The sequence below is a fragment of the Pseudonaja textilis genome, chromosome Z (assembly GCF_049901715.1).
Source record: "Pseudonaja textilis isolate UNSWEBS1 chromosome Z, rPseTex1.2, whole genome shotgun sequence".
Lineage (NCBI taxonomy): Eukaryota > Metazoa > Chordata > Lepidosauria > Squamata > Elapidae > Pseudonaja > Pseudonaja textilis.
In genome coordinates, this window is record NC_142008.1 from 60,256,056 (window position 1) to 60,276,286 (window position 20,231).

Here is a 20,231-nt window from a genome sequence, read left to right on the forward strand (position 1 = left end):
GAGATGGTGCAGTGGTTCTGAGATGATCTCTGCTAGTTCCTTTAAAACTCCAGGATGTAATCCATCAGGCCCCAATGATTTGTTTTCATCAAAATCAGACAGGTGTTCTCTTAGTATTTTTTTTTACTTATTTTAACTTTTATTTCTGGTCTGTCTTTTACAGTTATGTTTTTGGTGGGTTGAGCTATAGTTTTGCGTGAAGATAGATGCAAAGAATGAGTTAAGCAGTTCTGCTTTATCTGTTACCTGTTACTTCCTTGCCATCTTCTCTCTTTAGTGGACCAACTGTTTCCTTGATTTTTTTCTTGTTATTTATATGTTGGAAGAAACTTTTTTTATTATCTTTGACTTTTGTTGCAAGTCTTTGTTCGTTCTGAGCCTTTGCTATCCTGACTTCATCTTTGCATATTCTGGCTATCTGCTGATATTCTGCCTTAGTTGTATGTCCTTCTTTTTATTTTTGGGACATGTCCTTTTTTTCTTTCAATTTGCCAGAGAGATCTTTTCTTGTTTTTCTTTCTCAGTGGTATTGTGCTGGTCTGGGCTTCTGTGATTGTACTTTTCAGTTTCCCAAGATTCTTGAGTTGTTTTCCCCTTTAGGATTTTCATCCATGGAATCTTTCCCAAGTTCTCTCCGAGTTTATTGAAATCAGCTCTTTTAAAATCCAAGACTCTGGTGTCATTATGTTCTGTTGCTTGTGTTTGTATTATGTTGAATTCTAGTATGACATGGTCACTCTCACCCAAGGTTCCTACAGTTTCAACTCCCTCTATCACTTCTTCTCTGTTTGTAAGAATTAAGCCCAATATGGCTGTCCCTCTAGTTTCACCCTCTACCTTTTGGACAACAAAGTTGTCAGCTAGGTTGGTTAGGAACTTATTTGATTTCTCACTTGGTGCAGAATTAGTTTTCCAATTGATATCAGGATAATTGAAGTCTCCCATTACTATTGTTGTGTGTTTCCTGCATATGTTTGTTGTTGGCAAAAAGGACATCTATTTTTTCTGCTTGATTGGGTGGCCTATAATATACACCTATGGCCATGTCATTCTTTTTTTCTTTTATGTTGACCCATATGCATTCTAGGAGGTTTTCATCTTTGGTTTCATGCATTTCTGTAGCAATATAGTGGTCCTTTACATACGAGTGCAACTCCACCTCCTCTTTTATGGGGTCTGGTTTTGTTTTTTTTGAAGTTTGTATCCTTCTAACAGTATGCTTCAGTCATGGGTTTCATCCCATCAAGTTTCTGTTATTCCAACTATATCATATTTACCTTCATGTATTCATAGTTCGAGTTCACCCTGCTTGTTCCCCAGACTTTGTGCATTTGTCTATAGGCACTTGAGGTCTTTATGTCTATGCTGTGTTTACTGTCTACAATACCTGCATTGTGCCTGCCTGCCCCTACTTTCTTGCCACGTTTGATTAATGCACATGGTATGGCACTCACTATTAAATGCTTGGTTTTGGTTGACAGTAAGGTTGATAATCTTACCTGCACAAACATCTACTTTGCATGCACTGGTATTCTTATTAATTTTAGGTTGCTGGGGACATAAATGTTCTGTATCCATTAATTCTCTGTCCCCGCTGTTCAGTTTAAATGTTTATCCAGGAAATCTGTTAATTTAATGCCAAGTAACTCAGTCCCTTTCTTTGATGGATGTAAACCATCTCTTTTGTACAGTTTTTCATTGGACCAGCCACAGACATCATGACTAATAAAACCAAAGCCTTCCCTTTTACACCACTCCTTTAGCCACACATTAAACTCTGCTACACGTTGCCCTTTCCCTTTTTGTTCCTTGTATACTGGTAGAACCTCTGAAAAGATAGGCCTACAGCCCATATTACTAAGTTCATATCCCAAGCTCTGGAAGTCTTTCTGAATAGAAAGTACATCCTTCTGGGACAGATCATTTGTACCAAAATGTATAATAGCATCAACATCACAGGCCTTGCTGGCATTCTTGACTATCTTAAGAATACACTTCTTGTCTCTGCTGGCAATAGCACCTGGTAGTCACCTAACTTCTTTCAAAACCTCAGTATACATCCCTTACCATTGAGTCCCCAACCAGAAGGTGGCTTCTCTTTTTGGATGCCCTGCTCTTCTTGTGTGACTGGGGCGTAATACCTGATTCAAACTTTCTCCTTTCCACAATAAGTTCTTCTTCTAGGATCATGATCCCCGGCTTACTTGAGTTATCATTATCACAACTACCTTGACATGTTACTTTTGTGTCCCTATTAAGGTCAGCAAGGGCACTGTATCTGTTATGCTGGGACACAGTAAAAGCTTTGCGTTTATGGTCCACAGCTCTCACCCTGCCAGATCCCACAGTTGTCCATACTACCCTTTTCCTATAGGATTTTTGTGGTAGTGGGGGCTGGTAGCACGGCAGCTCAACAGATGGTTGGATTGGGCACCTAATTTCTGCTTGGAGAGCACAGATTAGAGATTCTACATAGGTAATCTGTCCATGTAGACTGGTAATTTTTTTACAAAGAGGATAGTATCCAAGTTTGAAATGAGTACTGAGAAAGACAGCTGTAAAACAAGTATTACATTGAACTAAGCTGGTCATTTTGAAATAAAATAAAATCACAATCTCAAGCGCACTTACTCCAAATGTCTTATTGGTATTCTTGGTTTATAGTTATATGATTCCACTATCTTTCTCCTTTCTACTCACCCCCTGCTTCCTTCACAAGCAGCCAGAAGGTCCTCCCACAACCTCTGGGAATTTGAAATGCGATGGAAGCAATTCAAACTGCCCCTCTCCTTTCTACTCACCCTCTGCTTCCTTTACAAGCAGCCAGCAGCTCCTCCCACAACCTCTGGGAATTTGAAATGTGATGGAAGCAATTCAAACTGCCCCTCTCCTTTCTACTCACCCTCTGCTTCCTTCACAAGCAGCCAGCAGCTCCTCCCACAACCTCTGGGAATATGAAATGCAATCTAGTATTTGAAATGCAAACTAGTAAATTGGTCTGCTTTTTCATGCCAGGCTTAGTGTGGTAAGTTCAAAGTGGATTTTGTAGAGAACAGCTTACCTTTAGGTCTCATTCATTTGCCCAATTTCAGAGCATACGTTACACAATTTCCAAAGCATAATTCAGACTATTCAGCAGTTTGCCTAGCTGCTCCTTCATTACTTCTATTGCTGTCACAACCTTTATGGAGCCCAATGGCCTTTTAAATTTGACAAGCAAAAAGCACAGTAAATATTTCTCAAATATTTTCCCTCTTCCACTCTGTGGTTTGACATTTAACATAGAAAATTATGTTCTGTTTTACTATTCAGGCAGTTTGTAAACTTGTGTTTCTTGTTGTTGGAAGGCAACCCTTTAATTTGAAGATGGTGGTAAATTCTTGGTAATTAAATGGCAAGTAGAAAGGGTCACTTCTACTTGCCATTTAGAAAGGGTTAGAAAGAAAGAGACGGTTAACCTTTGCTTTGTTTCCAATCTCCTTTTCTTGACTTGGTCTTCATAAAAACTAGCTTTGAATTGAAGGTATATGTGTTAAAACAAAATTAGTTCTGTTTCAAGATTAATCCAAGATGTTTAGTGGCTTTAAATATATCTGGGTGTTGTATTAAGTTTAAGTCAGAGGTCTTCAATCTTGGCAACTTTAAGACTTGTGAACTTCAACTCCCAGAATTCTTCAGCCAGCTATGGTTTAAGCCAGGGAAACTACCGGTTCGGTGATTTACGATTTGCTGTGGTCCTGCCATAGTATTTCAATCAGTTTGAGGTCTGGACTTTAATTACAACACCTAATTCTTTTCTTTTTCAGCCATTATTTTATAGATTTTCTGGTATGCTTGGAATCATTGTCTTGCAATTGTGTAGAATGTGAAGGATGTGTTTTGTTTTATTTTTATAGTTTTCTTATGTATGATGTACACTGAAGATGGCATTTAATTTTATTGTACGAGGTTCAATGACAATAAACTAAACTAAACCCCTCCACCACTGTGCTTGACAGTTTGTATGAAATGTTTGTGCTGATATGCTGTGTTTGGTTTTCACCAAATATGGCACTGTGCATTTGTCAGCTTTGGAAGCCATATTAGCAGCAGCTTCCATGCTGCCACATTCCTGAGCCTGGGAAATTGGAAGGGGGGATTTCATAGGGTGTATGTAGTTAGACATAATAGCATTCTTCTTTTCAGTCAAGGTCATGTCTTCCTGCACCTGGTTGAGGAGTGATTAGAGAATTGTCTCCTTTTGGGATGGATGGTGATTGGGCCATGTGATGGACTGTTGGTGCAGAGGATGGGTCTTTGAATTTTAATTACTGGTGGAAAACCTGGAACTCTCAAATTCTGGTTTTCTGCCAGTATGACAGCTGTAATAAAATGGAACTTTGAGAAAATGTCTGTCTTGGAGTTTTGGTGTTAGAGTTTGTTTTTCTGGAATGCTGACAGCATTATGTCTAAACATCTCCACTTGGGTCTCATATGTCCAAAGGACAATGTACCAGAAGTCTTGTGATTTGTTCAGATGCAACTTTGCAAACATAAGCAAATCCTGCCATGTTCTTTTTTGAGAGAAGATGTTTATTTCGGCAACTCTTCCAAACAAACCATACCTTCAGTCTTTTTCTAATTGTCTTATTTATGAACTTCAACATTTAAGATGGTAACTGAGGCCTGTCAAGTCTGAAATGTATTCCTTGGATTCTTTTGCAATTTTTTTGAGCATTGCATGTGAATTTGCTGGGACATTCACATTCATTTAATTGGGAATATTGACAACTGTCTTGAATATTTTCCATTTGTGAATAGTCTTCCTTATTATAAAATGATAAACTTCAAATTCTTTGGAAATAGCCTTATTCCCAGATGGATGGGCAGCAGCAATTGTTTCTCTAAAATCATTGCTGATGTCTTTCCTCTTTGGCAGTGTGTTAACACGCACTTCAATGCTGGACACCAGCAAACTCATAAAACTTCGGCTTTTATATAATTATATATGCTGATGATCAATTGATTGAGAGCACTTGATTAGAGCACTTGGCTGCTACTTAGCCTCTTCATTCCTATGAAAGCAGTAACAATTTTTCACACGTGGCTTCTCCATTTTGACTTTCTTTTTGTAAAATAATTGATAACATGGTATAATATATCATGTGTTGTTCATCCAAGATTATATTTACCTAACTGCTAAGGATGAGATGATTTTTATTATGTCCTTATATATAAAACCATAGAACTCAAAGGGGGTATATTTTCTTTTTCACATGACTGTACTTTTTTCTGAAATTGATTTTCATAGTTTTCAATTATTTAAAATTTACATTTATAACATGAACAGACTATCTAATTTCTAAGACATGAATGTGAATAGTTTACAATAATATCTGTTAGCCTGTGTTATACAGCCCAATGGGTTTGGCTTAATTTGAGTTGGGGTAATAATCAAAAGACAATCCTAGTCTGTTCTCAGAAGCAGCATTAGAGTGAAATTCAATAGAGCATATAAATAGTTTTTGTGGTGTAAAGCTTCTCTTCATTGCTTGATATCATTATCAAAATACATCAACCAAACAAACAAAACAAACAAAACAAATTACCAGAACAAGCCATCATTATACCAAATTTAGATAAAATCAACACCATACAGGTAATTTAGTTTTATAGGACTGAACAGATTTTATTTATGGGACTTATTTGGGATTGGACTCTTGATTGTTAAGTGATCATTAAGCAAGACATTATACAACTGCTTGGCTCAATGACCACTATCCTGGTACTCTTGCTTGTGGTCAAATGAACATGCAGGTTACTAAGCAGACAGAGGCCCAGGCAGAGCGTGGATGTCTCAGGGGAGTGGGTAAGAACCTGGAGTTCTTTCAGGACTTGGGTGCTGAACATTTTCCCAGCCAATTTATTTATTTAGCATATGGCATATGTTACCCAGGGATCACCAAGATGGCTCGCTGCCTCTGTGAAAGGAATTTTTATGGGTGGTGTTACCTTTACGCCTGAATGTCAGAAGGCAATTGGGGGAGGCTCCTTTCTTGTCGCTCCATAATTTATTCACTCATAGGAATTGAGCTGCTGAGCTGCTGGCCTCAATGGTGAGCAAGCCCAGTGTCTTACCACAGGAGCCAACACGGGCCCCTTTCCCTGACAAAATCCAAACAGTATTTTTTTCCAAGTTTTATTGGATTTTTATTTTTAAGTATACATCAATATCATGAACAGTGTGGCCTCTGGGTATAATTCATTTTGATGCAAACATCAATAATGATAACCATAATAGTTGTTATATTAATCAAACTTACATAATCCTAATATTAATATACATGTTTTAAAGTTTTATTCAATATTTCAATGTTCCATTTTAATGCCAATGATATTATAAGCATATATGATAATACCATCTTTCAACCTCTGATCTTTTCCATCAAATTATTACTTCTGTTATATAAAAATTATATCTGCTAATATTCCCCCTATTTCTTATTTCTACCTCTATTCTAGCTTCTAATCAGGTCACCACTGCTAATCCTAGTATTAATACACATGTTTATTAAGACATAGTCCTTCATTATTTGGTTGTTTAAAGACACAATACACCATTCAAGTACCAGTCAACATACCTTATAATACCATCTTTCAACCTCCAATCTTTCCATCTAACTATTGCTTCATATAAAGGCATGTTTCTATCCATTATCTCTTGTTCCTTTTTAATAATATTTCAATTCTTATTCATTTTTTGGCTTTAGCTCCCATATGCCTCTCTTGGATCTTTATCTCTATCAATATCTGTGTCTTCACCATTCAGTCTGGATACTTCTCCCATCTCTATCCTGCTAAACTGCCAGGTCTCCAGAGTATCCACCCAAACCCCTATCTCTCTTTCAAAAATATCTTCCAGGTTATTCGATTCCATTTTTAAATTTCTTAAAGTACTTTTCCCTTGGTTTAATTTCATTAGTCATTATTGTCTTTATTGTCTTCTAACTATCCAAACACTGTTGTTAGCTCTGGAATAGAATGACAATTATGCCAGCCTCCAGCACCCCTCTATGGCACCCAACATTCATTTCCTTACCACTGCAACTTTTCCTTCAGGAGTTGAAAATACTCTCTGCCAAAGTCCAAACAGGAGTTGGTGAGCAAGAAACATTATTTCAGGCCTCCCTCATCTGACTGAGCTGGGCTCTATAGGCTCCTCACCTTTCTTTCTGACTCTGCTCTCTGTTTGGATTTCAACTTCCTCTCATTTCTGGAGACTAGCCTGAAGAACTGCTTTCTGAAAGCGTTCAGCTCCCTTCCACGCATGAAAGAGGACTTCTTCAGCAAGATGTAGGAATGGAGCCTGTACGTCCAAAGGAGTTCAGCTCTCCTCCATGTCTAGAACCCCTTTGACAGCATGAGAAATTGACATTTTTGGGATTTGAGTTCCATTTCTACATCCTATCAAAGAAGTGAAACTCCCGTCAGGCAACATTTCTTTCAGCCAGTACCAAGACATAAGACAGAGTCCTCTCAGCAGGCTACACAAGCAATCTTCCCTGCTGGCTTTCCCATTGACTTTCTGAGGAAATTGACAGAAAAGATTGCTAAATGATGATCACCTGATTGCAGGATGCTTGGCAAACTATTATAAGTTCATACAATGCCAAGAATCCAGATTGCAATTACATGACCCAGGATAGCGATGGGGCTGCAATGTTTTACAAGGACCAAAATGCTCTATGAGCCATAAAGCACCTTTTCTGAGTCATAATTTTGGACTGTTGTTAAATGATTATAAGTCATTCTGTATTTATCATAACTTTTTTTTCACAATGCCGACATGATTTGACTCCAATTTGATTGTCATACTACATATACAAAAACAGTAGTGTATAGACCTAATAGCATCATTAATAACAATAATTATTATTCCATATATACTTTGAAATTGTTTCACACTATAAGAATAACTGGACCCATCCCGCCATGATTCAAAGTCATATCCCTGATTAGCTTAATTCTCTGAAGCCAGTAGACTGATTATGGATGCTAAGCAAGATTTGTTGATAGCAAATATCAGCTGTTACTTATAATGCAGAAACAGTACACTTATGGAGTTAATTCCTTTATAATAGCTTATAACTCTACTTTTACAAGGTTTAAAGTACTTAAGCATATGCATTTTGTTGCTCTATTTATGTCTCCAAAGTGAATGGAAATTGAAATCAATAAACTAGAACAGAATTCATCCCCAGACAAACTCAAAATTGGATATAGAAAATAAATATGCTTTGATTTATCATACATTTACATGTATGATGGGACTGATAATGTACTGTATGAATCAGTAATTGGGATTTTTCATGGCAAAAGAGAAGAAAGCTTAGTAAAATTGTTCAACTTTTCTTCTAATGTATAGAGGTATTCTTTTTAAGGAAAGGGGAGTTTATTAGATTATTAGAATAATCTAACTAGAACTTTTCCATTAGAACTTTCCCAATATTTCATATAGGCATTTTTATTTTAGATTTTACTTTCACTTCTATTACTCTCCAAGATTTTGGAAAACCAATCCTATTGATCCGTATACTTTTAGTTAAGGCTAAGTTTTAACAACATTATTTTCCTGTGAATTTCTTTGAGCATTTAAAGCAACCTTACTTTCCAGTAGCATTCAAAGGATATTAGACTCCAACAAAAATTGTCAAACCAATGGCAAAAGAAACAAAAGCCAGGTTTTTCAAATGTTTGGCTATTCTACTTTCTCAATAAAGAAAAGATGCAAATCAGAAAAAACATGTAGCACTTTTTCAGTCTAACAAATTTTAACATCAGATACAATTTATTTTTCTTTTCATTGTGTCCAATTCTAAGAGACTGCCTGGACAATTTTCTGCAATTTTCTTAGCAAGGTTTTTCAGAAGTGCCTTGTCATTTCTTCCTTCCTAGGGCTAAGAAAAATAATTAATCCAAGATTACCTAGCTTGCTTTATGTCCAAGGCAGGACTAGAATTCACAATCTCCCAGTTTCTAACCTGATGCCTTTAAAAATTTTATCAAATTAGCTCTCTAACAGATACATACTATGAATAAACTGATGTACCTGTAAATTGGGGTGAAATAGAAAAGGAGGGGAACATAGGTTTGTTATGTAAATTGAGGTTATGAGCTGAATTATAAGTACATTATCTATTAACTATAATGTGTTAAAATCCATCTGTGTTGAGACTTTCTGAGATAACATGAAACCTTTGATGTGAGTTTAGCCATTTTTCATATAATTGTGATGTTATTTTTGTTTTCTTTCCTTGAAATTGTTACTTTGAGCTATATAATAGAATGTCCTGAGAAGTTGAAATAGTTTGCTATCAGATGTTACTTGTATTTCATGCATCTGTTGTAGTGTCTTCTAAAAAATATGTGCTAATGTGAAAAGGTGCTACTGGACTCCAGATTTTTGGCTGCCATAGATTAACATAGCTTCTTCTATAATGTTAGAATGTTAGAAGCAGAACATGACAAAATGGTTGCTTTTGCAGGAGAAATATTTGCCATCTATTTCAGCCACAAATTAGCAAATAGATGGTGTTGTTAATATTGTCTTCAGGTCAACTGTTAGATCAACTGATTTCCCCAAAAATCTTGAGAAAGCTTGAGAAAAAAATTTCATGAAGGATTTTAATAAGTTCGTGCATAATAATCATTATGCATGTGTATGGGTGTGTGGGTGTGGGTGTGAGTGGGTGTGTGTATTAGTATTAATAGCCTTTATGACAACTATTAAACTCACCTTCCAGCAGGAATTCCTCTCTTGTTAAGATCTATTCTTACTTTTTCTCCTACATGTTTGTAAATCTCCACAAGTGCCAAAATTGCAGCGTCTCTCACCTGTGAACATGAAAGATGCTCATCAATAAATCTGAAAGATATCAAAATAACCTATCTTGGTAATTTCCTGGAATTTAATATTGCATAATACACAGGTAGTCCTCGACTTAAGATACCAATTGAATCCCAAATTTATATTGCTAAGTGAGACATTTGTTAAATGAGTTTTGCCCAAATTACAATCTTTCTTGCATCAGTTGTTAAATGAAACACTGCAGTTTTTAAGTTAGTAATATGGTCATTAAGTGAATCTGGTTTACCCACTGACACTGCTTGTCAGGAGGTCCCAAAAGGTGATCACATAACCCCAACACATTACAATTATCATAAAGATAAGACAGTTGACAAGCATCTGAATCTTGATCATGTAACCATAGGGATACTGTAACAGTCATAGTTTTGAAAAATGTCATGTCACCTTTTTCAATGGCATTGTAACTTCAAATCATCATTAAATAAACTGTTATAAGCTGAGTATTATCTATCTGCACTAGACAAATATAATTCCTCAATAAAAGTATATAGTACCAAGAAAATATTTACCCTTATTTGCTGAAAGCATGTTTTGTATCACTATTGCTGTAATATCACTGATCAAATCATGCTGTATTTAACTATAACTATAATATCTACTGCATCTTATTTTACTTACATATCACACTTAAAATCTTTCAAATCTATAATAGACTTTTGGCAGTTTACACTATAAACAGGATGTATAGCAAAAGTATAAAGTTTAAAAGATCTACTGTAAAAGCCAAGTTATATTTAAAAATCACAATTTGTCCAATCCTGACAGGGCCATGAATCCACAATGAATTCCATCCAAAGAAAATGACATCAATTACATACTATTCCAATATTGCTTATATAAATTTACTGAATCAATATGAAAAAAACAATGGCAATAATTTGCCTTAATTATCTTAAAGTAGAAATCAACTTAGAACAAAGTGTACGACAAGGCAATACTATATCACCTATCCTTTTCTCAGTCTGCCTTGAAGAAGTATTTCACAAACTAGATTGGGCAAAATTTGGAATAAAAATCAAAGGTGCCTATTTAAATCACTTAAGATTTGCAAATAATATTTTTCTTTTTCAACTGTTCAATTGGCATTTGAAGAAAAAGAAACTCCTGGAACATAGCTTTACAAGAGTATAATACTTTAATGAAAAACTACATTGGCACAGAAATGAAACCAGCTCTGGATTTCCAGAGCAAACATAAGTATAGTTATTTCCTCCTTTCCCTCTGAGCCACCCACAGTCCATTATGACCACCAATCACTTCTGTTCATTCTGTTATGAGAAAACAGCTAGCCACACTTAGCATCTTTGAAAACCAGAGGTACCAGAGATACCTCAGTTGCTTAGATATCAGCCCCACCCCCACCTTTGCATTCCATTCAATCACCGCCTGTTTTTTTGTCAAGCTGTGAGAGGAGAAAATGGAGGTGAAAGAATGAATCAATCTTGACAGTTCTCTTCTCACAAGACCTAACCCTAACCATAACCAGGCATGATATTCCCCTCTGAAAAAAAAAATCGGGGCCGGCCAAGAGACCCCGCGCCGCGCGCCAAGAAATCGCACACACAACACCAACACTACACACCCTTCCTTTCTAGCCGGTCAGGTGTGGATCAGCTCCGGAGCTGGGCAGCCGCTTCCCTGGTGGCGGGGCCGAGGCTGCCGCCCGGGGAGCGCCCGCTGCTTTCCCTCACCAGGGCCGGGCCGTGGCGTGTTGTCCTGTGCTGCGTGGCCCCCGCCTGGCAGTGCGCTTTTCAGCACGAGGCAGCTGGGTTGCTGAAGGAGGCCGGCCGGCCAGGCGAGGGGAAGGCAGTGAGGGCCCTGCCAGGCTGGGGCGGAAAACCCACTTGGCAAGGGGCCGGGGAAGCCTGTGGGCAGAGGACCAAGCGCGCTGGGAGGCAGAGATTTGGCCGAGGCCGTCAGACGGAGAGACGGCTGGTCTGTGGCTGCCTAGCTCCCTTTTCCTGCAGCTCAGCGGCCTCCACTTGCACCGCCCGGGCTCCGCTCAGGTGTCCGGCTGGGGCTCTGCGCGCCTCTGTGGCTGTCCGAGCCGCTGCGCCTGAGCCTCCGGTGCCTCTGCTGCCATTGCTAAGTGCCGCCGCGGGTCTTCCTTTTTGCCTTTCCCTTCCCGAGGCAACGCGGGACTGGAGCCGCGTGAGCCTGCTGCAGCAAGCAACTCGACTCAGGGGGGCTCCAAGGGAGGGAAGGAGGAGAGAAAGAAGGGGAAAGGGTGGGAAGGCGATTCCCCAAAAATCAGAATTCCAATTTTAATCGGAAGAATATCATGTCTGCCTAACCCAGAAGAGCTATGAAGACATATATAAGAGTTGCACAAAACAGGAGAACCATTTGGCTTAAAAATAAACCTGAAAATGAGAGGTTATGTTTAATAAATTAATCAAAGAAAGAACATTTGTTATACCTGGAGAAGAACTAGACATAGGCCACTATATATATCTTGGCTAATGGATCTCAATGAAAGGTGACACAATAAAGGAAATTGAATAGCGTGTTAAATGGTGTTGGCCGGCATTCAGCAAGCTAAGCATAATTTTCAAGAACAACCTTCCCTTATGCCTGAAGTTTTTGATCAGTGTATGCTACCTGCTATGTCAATAGAGCATGGAACTAAACTCACAATCGATACAAAAGCTAAGAATGGCACAAAGAGCCATGGAAAGATAAATGCTCAGCATTATAAGACAAGATAAAAAGACCTGTATGTAGTTATATGAAAGTTTACAGTATTATCAAGAGAATAAAAGAATTGAAATGGAAATAGCTGGTCACATAGCAAGAACTGATGGCAGGTGGACCAAGGCAGTCATAGAATGGATTCCACTTGATAAAAAGCATCCACAAAAGAGAGATAAAACAAGATCAAATGACATCAGCAATTATTGTGGGCCCAATTCAGTGGTGGGATTCAAAATTTACCACCAGCAGTTCTCTGGGCGTAGCTTGGTAGGCTTGGCTAGGTGGTCATGTGACTGGGTGGGTGAGGCCAACTCAATATCACTCACAGCAAGGTGAAGCGGCACCTTGCTGTGAGTGATGTCAAGTTGGCCATGCCCGCTCAGTCACATGACCGATGCTATAGAGATGGGGCTATTTCCTACGTATCTTCCCCCCCCCTCCACCCATGGGCTGATGAAATAAAAGCCCATGTAAAGATCGCAACTGTCTGCTGAGTCTGCCTGCTGAATGGATTTTGTTTTGGGGTTGTTGTTTTTTCGCCAGAAGCCCCTCAGAAGTGCACTAATTTTTACGGAACAAGTTTTGCAGCACCCCATCTTATTGTATCTCACTGTTGTGGCACTGCTTGTTCCTGATGCAGGTGTTACTGCAGCTGTCGGGCTGCCCAAGTAAAGAACTGCACCAATTCGTTGAAGTACTTTAAAGGGACAGACTGCAGCGGCGCCTTCACGCTGCAAAGGGAGGCAGAAAAGTTCGGCAAATCTTCTCCTCCTTCTCAGGCACATCAAGTATGCACATATCTTACGGGCCAGAAGGACTCGCCCACGTGTCGTCTCCTCACAAGTGGTCCCAGCCTCTTGTGTGCACGCTATGTGTGTATGCCCAAGAAGAAGACTTGGCCGAACTTTTCTGCCTCCCTCTCTTCTGATACACACTGGCCAGGCAGGTGAGCAGTGTCATATGGGGCAAGTGTCCTCCCAGCCAGTGCAGCCATGTGGCTTCCCAGCCGAGGGGAGGAGGATGTTCTCCTGTTCTCCCAGCCAGTGCAGCCATGTGGCTTCCCAACCAGGGGGGAGGGTGCTCTCCTGTTATCCCAGCCAATGCGGCCATGTGGCTTCTCAGCTGGCATTCAGAGAAAAGCGGAAAGATCCAGGAAGCACGGGAAGCTCTGGGAACAGTGGGAAGCTCTGGAAAGGGGCGGGAAGCGCCGGGAAGCATTGCTGGAGGCTGAGGACAGTAGTTAGGGCAGTTAGCTAGGCAGCAAGCGCTGCATACAATGGAGCCGCGGTGCTGGCAGCGAAGCAAGCCAGACAAGCCCATGGATGATGGGGTAGGGCAGCGCAGTGGCCTAGGCCAGCACAGGAGTCGTTGGCACTCGACCAGGGCTTACAGCAGCAGAGGCATATAGGCCAGGCATCGATTTGTCCACTCCCTCACAATCATGCACCCAGAGAGATCAGGACCACGGCAGAAGGCAGGCAGCAATGGCGGGAGAAGGCAGGTCAGCAATGGCGTGGCGGGCAAGGAATGACTGGGTGGGGTGGGGCAAGCAGGGTGGGGCAAGTGGCAAGCAGGGATGAGCAGGCAGCCAGTGGCGGGGCCAGCCAGAGGTTTTATTTTCCAGTTCTATAAAGCACTTAAAAATTTATGTTATCCATTCTCCTGAACCGGTCCAAGACATCTGAATACCACCTCTGGCACAATTGACAAAAAAACGCTTAAGACAGGTTGGAAACAACTCTTGATCCTGCAGTGGATGAACAATGGCTAAATGATGATGATGACTAAAAAAATTTCAAATTGAAAGTTCTTAGGACTGCCACTCCAAAGCCTGGTGTGATCACATGACATTTCAAGCCTATTTATGGCTGTTTACAGCATCTTAGAGTTATATAACTGTAGTTTACAACATTTCTGCCTAGAACTAGATTTACTTCCTTTTTTCGGCAAAAACACCCCGTAGCAAACAAAAGGTTTATTTAACAAACACAGTACTTTTATAAGCTGTAGATTCACTTAATGACCATGGTAATTTGCTTAATGACTACTGCAAAAAAAAAGTTGTAAAATCAGGCCTTATGATTGCCATGGCTTATTACAGTAACGTGCAAGCTCAATTATACCAGTAAGTGGAGGACGATCTATACACAACTCCATAGGCAACCGCAAGATACCTGCAGATAACTATCTGAGTGGCAAATGTGCACTAGTCAATGCTACACTGGTTTTTCTGGAACAAATCCAATCATTGGTCATAGGATAACCAGAGGCAACCAGAATCCTCTATCAGACATGTTTAAGGAAACAGACAAACAGCCAAAATGACCTATTTAAATAGTGTCTATGTCACCTGGAATTGGTGGACTTGTCCTCGGTCCCCTTGTCATGGTCAGATCACAGTCTGGTGGCAATGAGTTTCTCAAGAGCTTCCCACCCACCCACCCCCGTATCTCTCTCTGTGTCTCTGTCTCTCTCCCTATCTTCCCCCCTCTCTCCCCCATTCTCTGTGCCTGTGCCTGTGTATGTGTGTGTGTCTCTCTTTCTCAAAGTCGCGGCTGGGCCAAGCCAGCAAGCTTTCCTCGGCACTCTTCGCTACTTCTTTCATTTCTTCTTTTTGGAATCCAGACTGGCTGAATAACAATTGCCAGTCGTGTTCAGGCGATCCTCCTCCTCCTGTAACTGGTAGCTGTGGTGGAGTGGGGGGGGGAGCGCACACGCGCAGGGAGCAGCTGCCCGATCACTGTTCAGCCAGTCTGCATTCCAAAAAGAAGAAATGAAAGAAGTAGCAAAGAGCGCCAAGGAGAGCTTGCTGGCTTGGCCCAGCCATGTCGGGGGGGGAGAGGGGAGAGAGAGGGGGGAGAGATAGAGAGACAGACAGAGGGGGAGAGTGGTGGCAACGTGTCCTGGAAATGCGCCAGTGGTGGAAATTTCCTTGGGCAGCTTTGGCGGCAGTAGAGCACACTGGGGCATTCCCCCAGCTGGATGCAGCAGCACTAGGGGGAGAAAGAGAATATTCCCTTCTCTCCCAGCCAGCGCTGCCATGGCCCCGCATGGCTTCGTGGCCGGGGAAGATGGAGAACGCGGCCATGTCTTTGAGGGAGACACGCACAACACACACAGAGAGAGAGAGAGAGAGAGAGAGAGAGAGAGAGAGAGAGAGAGAGAGTGGGAGAGAGCGCGGGGAAGATAGGGACCTGGCTGCTTCACTATCCCTCGTCGCCCTTACCTTCTCAGGCCTGGCGAGGGAGGGGGGGAGGGGTAGGAGCAGCCGCTTCAGGCAAGGTAAAGAAATGCCGACCAAGCACGGACGAGTAGAAGCCTGGGAACAACGGTTCCTGGCTCAGCTGGCCTGAGGGGCTTTGAGGTCAGTTGACCTGGAGCAGCCGACATCCGAGTGAGCATTGCACTCAGGGTTCACCTGAACACCCACTTCTTTGGTGTTGGCTTTACTGAGCCACAGGGTGAGGCCTGGGGTTATGTGTGACAGCAGCACCTTTAGCTATGCTCGCTTTTAAGTGTTCAAATAATCTGGCAAAGACACTGGAGGAGTCACTCCCCTCCAGTCTTCCTCCTGCAGAAAACATCCGTTCCCTGAGCTAAGAAGGCAAGGAACTGCGGCTCGACTCACCCAATTCCTAGGACTACCCCGAATGGTCCCAATTTGGCACAGAGAGGGTGGCTCCCCTGGCAATCCCCCTTTCCCTTGGTGCTCTGACTTCCCGTGGCCCACCGGCCTGAATGCCGGGTCGGACCACTAGAAGGCCACTTCCCTGCTTCTCAGCAGCATTCCTCTCCCGGCCACTGCAGGACCCTCCACATCTCCTTCCCAAACTTCTCCCTCAACTTCAAAATGACGCCTGTTGCCGACACAGGTGCGACCAGGCGGGCGCGGCGGGGCCAACCAGGGACAATTGTTCCGGGTCCAACAAGTGTCAAACTGCGAGTGGGAGAGGGAAGCGGTGGCAGGCAAAGGGGCCATGCGGCCGACAAAGAATCATGCTCCATGGTCCCCCACCCCCACCTGCAGTCCAGAAGCCGCACTGAAAAAAGCATGCAGCAGCTGTAGGCATCTTGCAACAAGGGAGATGAGAAGCCCCAGGACGTCTGCCCATCCACCCGCTGGCTGGCCAGGCTGGGCCAGGCTGGAAGAGGCATGTCCGCTGAGAGAAGGAAGAAAACATGCTCCGGGAGGGGAGGCAGGCAGGCAGATGCCCTGGGGCTGCTGCACATGCACATGGCCGCCACTTGGTAGGGAAAGCTAGGAGAGCAACCAGGATAAGTCGGCGACCGGGTGACCGGGTTGGGGGCATGGCCAGCCAGGGGTTGCCACCAGTTCGGCAACCCATGCCAAATCACCACTACCGGTTCGCCTGAGCCAGTGTGAACCAGTTGAATACCACCTCTGGTTCTTGCCCTGTTATCTGGGAACAGTTTGATCCTGTTGCTTCTGAGGAAGTTGACAGGATCCTAGGGAGTATGCACGCAAGCACCTGTATTTTAGATCCATGTCCCTCCTGGCTTGTGAAAGCTTCCTAGGAGGTGACAGGCAGGTGGGCTCTTGCAGTGATGAATGCTTCCCTACAGGAGGGGAAGGTGCCCTAGCACTTTAAGGAGGCTGTAATCTGCCCTCTTCTTAAGAAGCCATCTTTGGACTCCGCCCGGTTGGAAAATTTCCAACCTGTCTCCAATCTTCCCTTTTTGGGGAAGATTGTTGAGAAGGTGATCATGCAGCAACTTCAGAGATTTCTGGAAACAGATTTTCTCGACCCCTACCAGTCAGGATTCAGGCCTGGATTTGAGACAGAAACAGCATTGATCACACTTCTGGATGTTCTCTGGCAGGAGCGGGATGGAGGTAATGCATCCTTGCTCTACTTGACCTCTCGGCGGCTTTCAATACTATTGACCATGGAATTCTCCTGGGGAGATTTTGGGGGATGGGAGCGGGAGGCCCACTGCTTTACAGGGTTCCGCAGGGCTCGGTACTTTCTCCGCTCCTGTTCAACATTTATATGAAGCCACTGGGTAAGATTATCCCTCACCATGGACTAAAGTATCACCAATATGCTGATGATGAGTTAAGTGTTGCTGTGTCCTCCCTCTTGCAGTGCCTGGAGGCCGTTAGGGGCTGGATAGGGAGCAACAGGTTTGAAACTAAACCCTTGCAAGTGGCTCTGGGTTTCGGGTTCGTTGGCTCAGGGAGAATTGCCACCTTTTGTTTTGGATGGAGTGGTACTACCCCAAACAGACCCTGTGCGAAATATAGGAATTTTCATGGACTCATAGCTCCTGCTCAAAGAGCAGGTAAAAGTCACGGCCAGGAGGGTCTTTGCACGCAACTGCGGGTTGTGCACCAGTTATGCCCTTTCCTGAACCAACAGTCCCTACTCACAGTGGCTCATGCCCTAGTCACTTCTCATCTTGATTATTGCAACGTACTCTACATGGGGCTGCCCTTGAAGAACATCCGGAAACTCCAGTTGGTGAAAAATGCAGTAACCTGACTCCGGTGTGCACGTTTCACCTCTCCTGCGGGAGCTGCAGTGGTTACCGATTTGCTTCCAGGTGCAATTCAAGGTGTTGGTTGCCACCTTTTAAAGCCCTTCCTAGCTTGGGGACAGGTTATCTGAGGAATGCCTCTTGCCGGTCAAATCTACCCAGCCCATTAGAGCAGGGAGGCAGGGAATGCTGTGGGTCCCATCCCTGAAGGAGATACACCTGGTGGGACCAAGAAGGGCCTTCTCCACGGTGGCGCCCACTCTCTGGAACATCATTCCCCTAGAGATTAGAATGCCCCCCCCCCCTCTAATACTCTTCTGAAAGGCACTGAAGACCTAGTTCTGCCAGTGGGCTTGGGGTACCCAGAGCGGGATGGAGCCCATCAAATGGCTTGTGTGATCTGCTGTCATCAGGGCGGGGGTTGGAGTTGGGGGGTGATTTTTTTAATTTATTTTTTTCCAGATTTTGTTCTATTAATTTATTTGATTCTTTTTGTTAGTTTTATTGTTTTTTATTTTAAATATGGTTTTATATTCTGTAAACTCCCTTGAGTTGCCATGGGCAAATAGGTGGCAAGATAAATTCAATAAACAACCAAACAAATAAATAAGTAAGTAAATGTTGTAAACCTCCAAGATGCTAGAGCAGGGGTGTTAAACTGGATTTCTTCAAGGGCCTGATCAGCATTGTAATTCTCTGTGGGCCAGCAGCGGTGGGGAGAGGGGTGGCTGGCAGGGGTGGCAGGACGGATGCTTCCTGCAGCACCCTTCTGGCCAAAATGGGGCACGGGAGTTTGTGCTCCGCTCACCTGCATCTTGTTTTCGGCCTCCTGCAGCACTCTGCTGGCTGAAAACGGGCTGGTTTTTAAGCATTTTCAGCCTGTTTGGGGCCTGTTTTTCAGCCTGTCTTGGGCCCATTTTTAAGCCTGCAGAGTGCTGCTGGAGGTCATGGAGAGTGAACACGAGGCACAGGGCTCCCGCTCAGGGCCTGTTTTAGCCGCCAGATGCACCGCAGGCCAGTCCCTTGATATTTCCTGGCCAGTCCCACAGGCCGGATTTAAGACCCTGCGGATCCAGCCTGGTGGCCTTGAGTTTGACACCCCTGTGCTAGAGTGAGGCATATTGAGAACTGTTTGTCTATGGACTTCAAATGATTGATTCCTGTTTAACTATAAGTTCTTCTATTAATGCCTCCACAAACAGGCATTCTTCTGAGAGCAGTTTGGTTTATCATAATATACTAAATCAAAATAGTCTGGTACCATTAAATTAATAAATAAATATTTTCATATAAAACAACAGCTAAATTCATGTAGGATTCAAATTTAGACTACATGATATAACTATAAAGCAATTTGTTAACTGAAACCTGAACAATCTTATAAGAATTCAGAGTTATTTCATGTGGTATGCCTTTTTAAAATCAGCTCACCAACGTTTCTACTAAACACACACACTCACACAAAAATAAAATATAGCTTTATAATATAGCTTTATAACATTCTCTGTGTGATGGAAAAGTTCTTTCAAAATTGAAAAGTTTATTAGAGTAAGAGAGCCAGGATAAGAACTAAGTTAATTCCTTTGTGATGTGGTCAGAGAAGCTCTATTAATACAAAAATATTGTAGTTTATTTCTATTGTATAAAACATAAAATATGCTAGAAAAACCAAAATTTGGAAAAGCTGGCCATAAGAACATGGACAACCAACTTTTCCTATTATTTTAGAGAATATGCCTGTCTGTCTGTCTGTCTAGCTACCTGCTATTGTAATCTTTCTTCAGAGATAATATCAACAACAGAGAAATCAGATTTTTCAGGGGCTTGTCAACTATAATAATCTTACCTGGTTACTTGAGTCTCCAGACAAAATACATAAGTGTGGCACCAGTTTGCTGAGAATTAGTGAGTGTGCACCATAACTAAGAAAACAAAACAAAAAAGATTATTTTTCCATTATAAAGAATCAATAACATCAACCGATAGCAGTTCTATTATCTAATTATTGAAACCTTACGTCTGGAAACATAAAGAATGAAGTGGTGAAAATCCTGTTTTTAGTTTAGAATCTTAAAATAGCATAAATTTTTTAAAAATGTCCCACCATTAAGATAATTTAATAGCTTTTTCA

The 20,231-nt window shown here is 42.1% G+C and overlaps 1 protein-coding gene across 31 annotated transcripts in view; it reads right to left on the reverse strand.

Annotated features, from left to right (window-relative positions):
* The window catches only part of CLASP2 (cytoplasmic linker associated protein 2), a 289,137-nt gene that overhangs the window by 240,360 nt on the left and 28,546 nt on the right, over nt 1–20,231 (reverse strand). For all 31 annotated transcript variants that reach the window (XM_087915720.1, XM_087915696.1, XM_087915693.1 and 28 more), the window contains 2 exons: nt 19,947–20,022; nt 9,776–9,873 (listed from right to left, as the gene is read on the reverse strand). In XM_087915720.1, the coding sequence (XP_087771846.1) occupies nt 9,776–9,873; nt 19,947–20,022 (174 nt within the window). The remainder of the gene's footprint in view (nt 1–9,775; nt 9,874–19,946; nt 20,023–20,231) is intronic.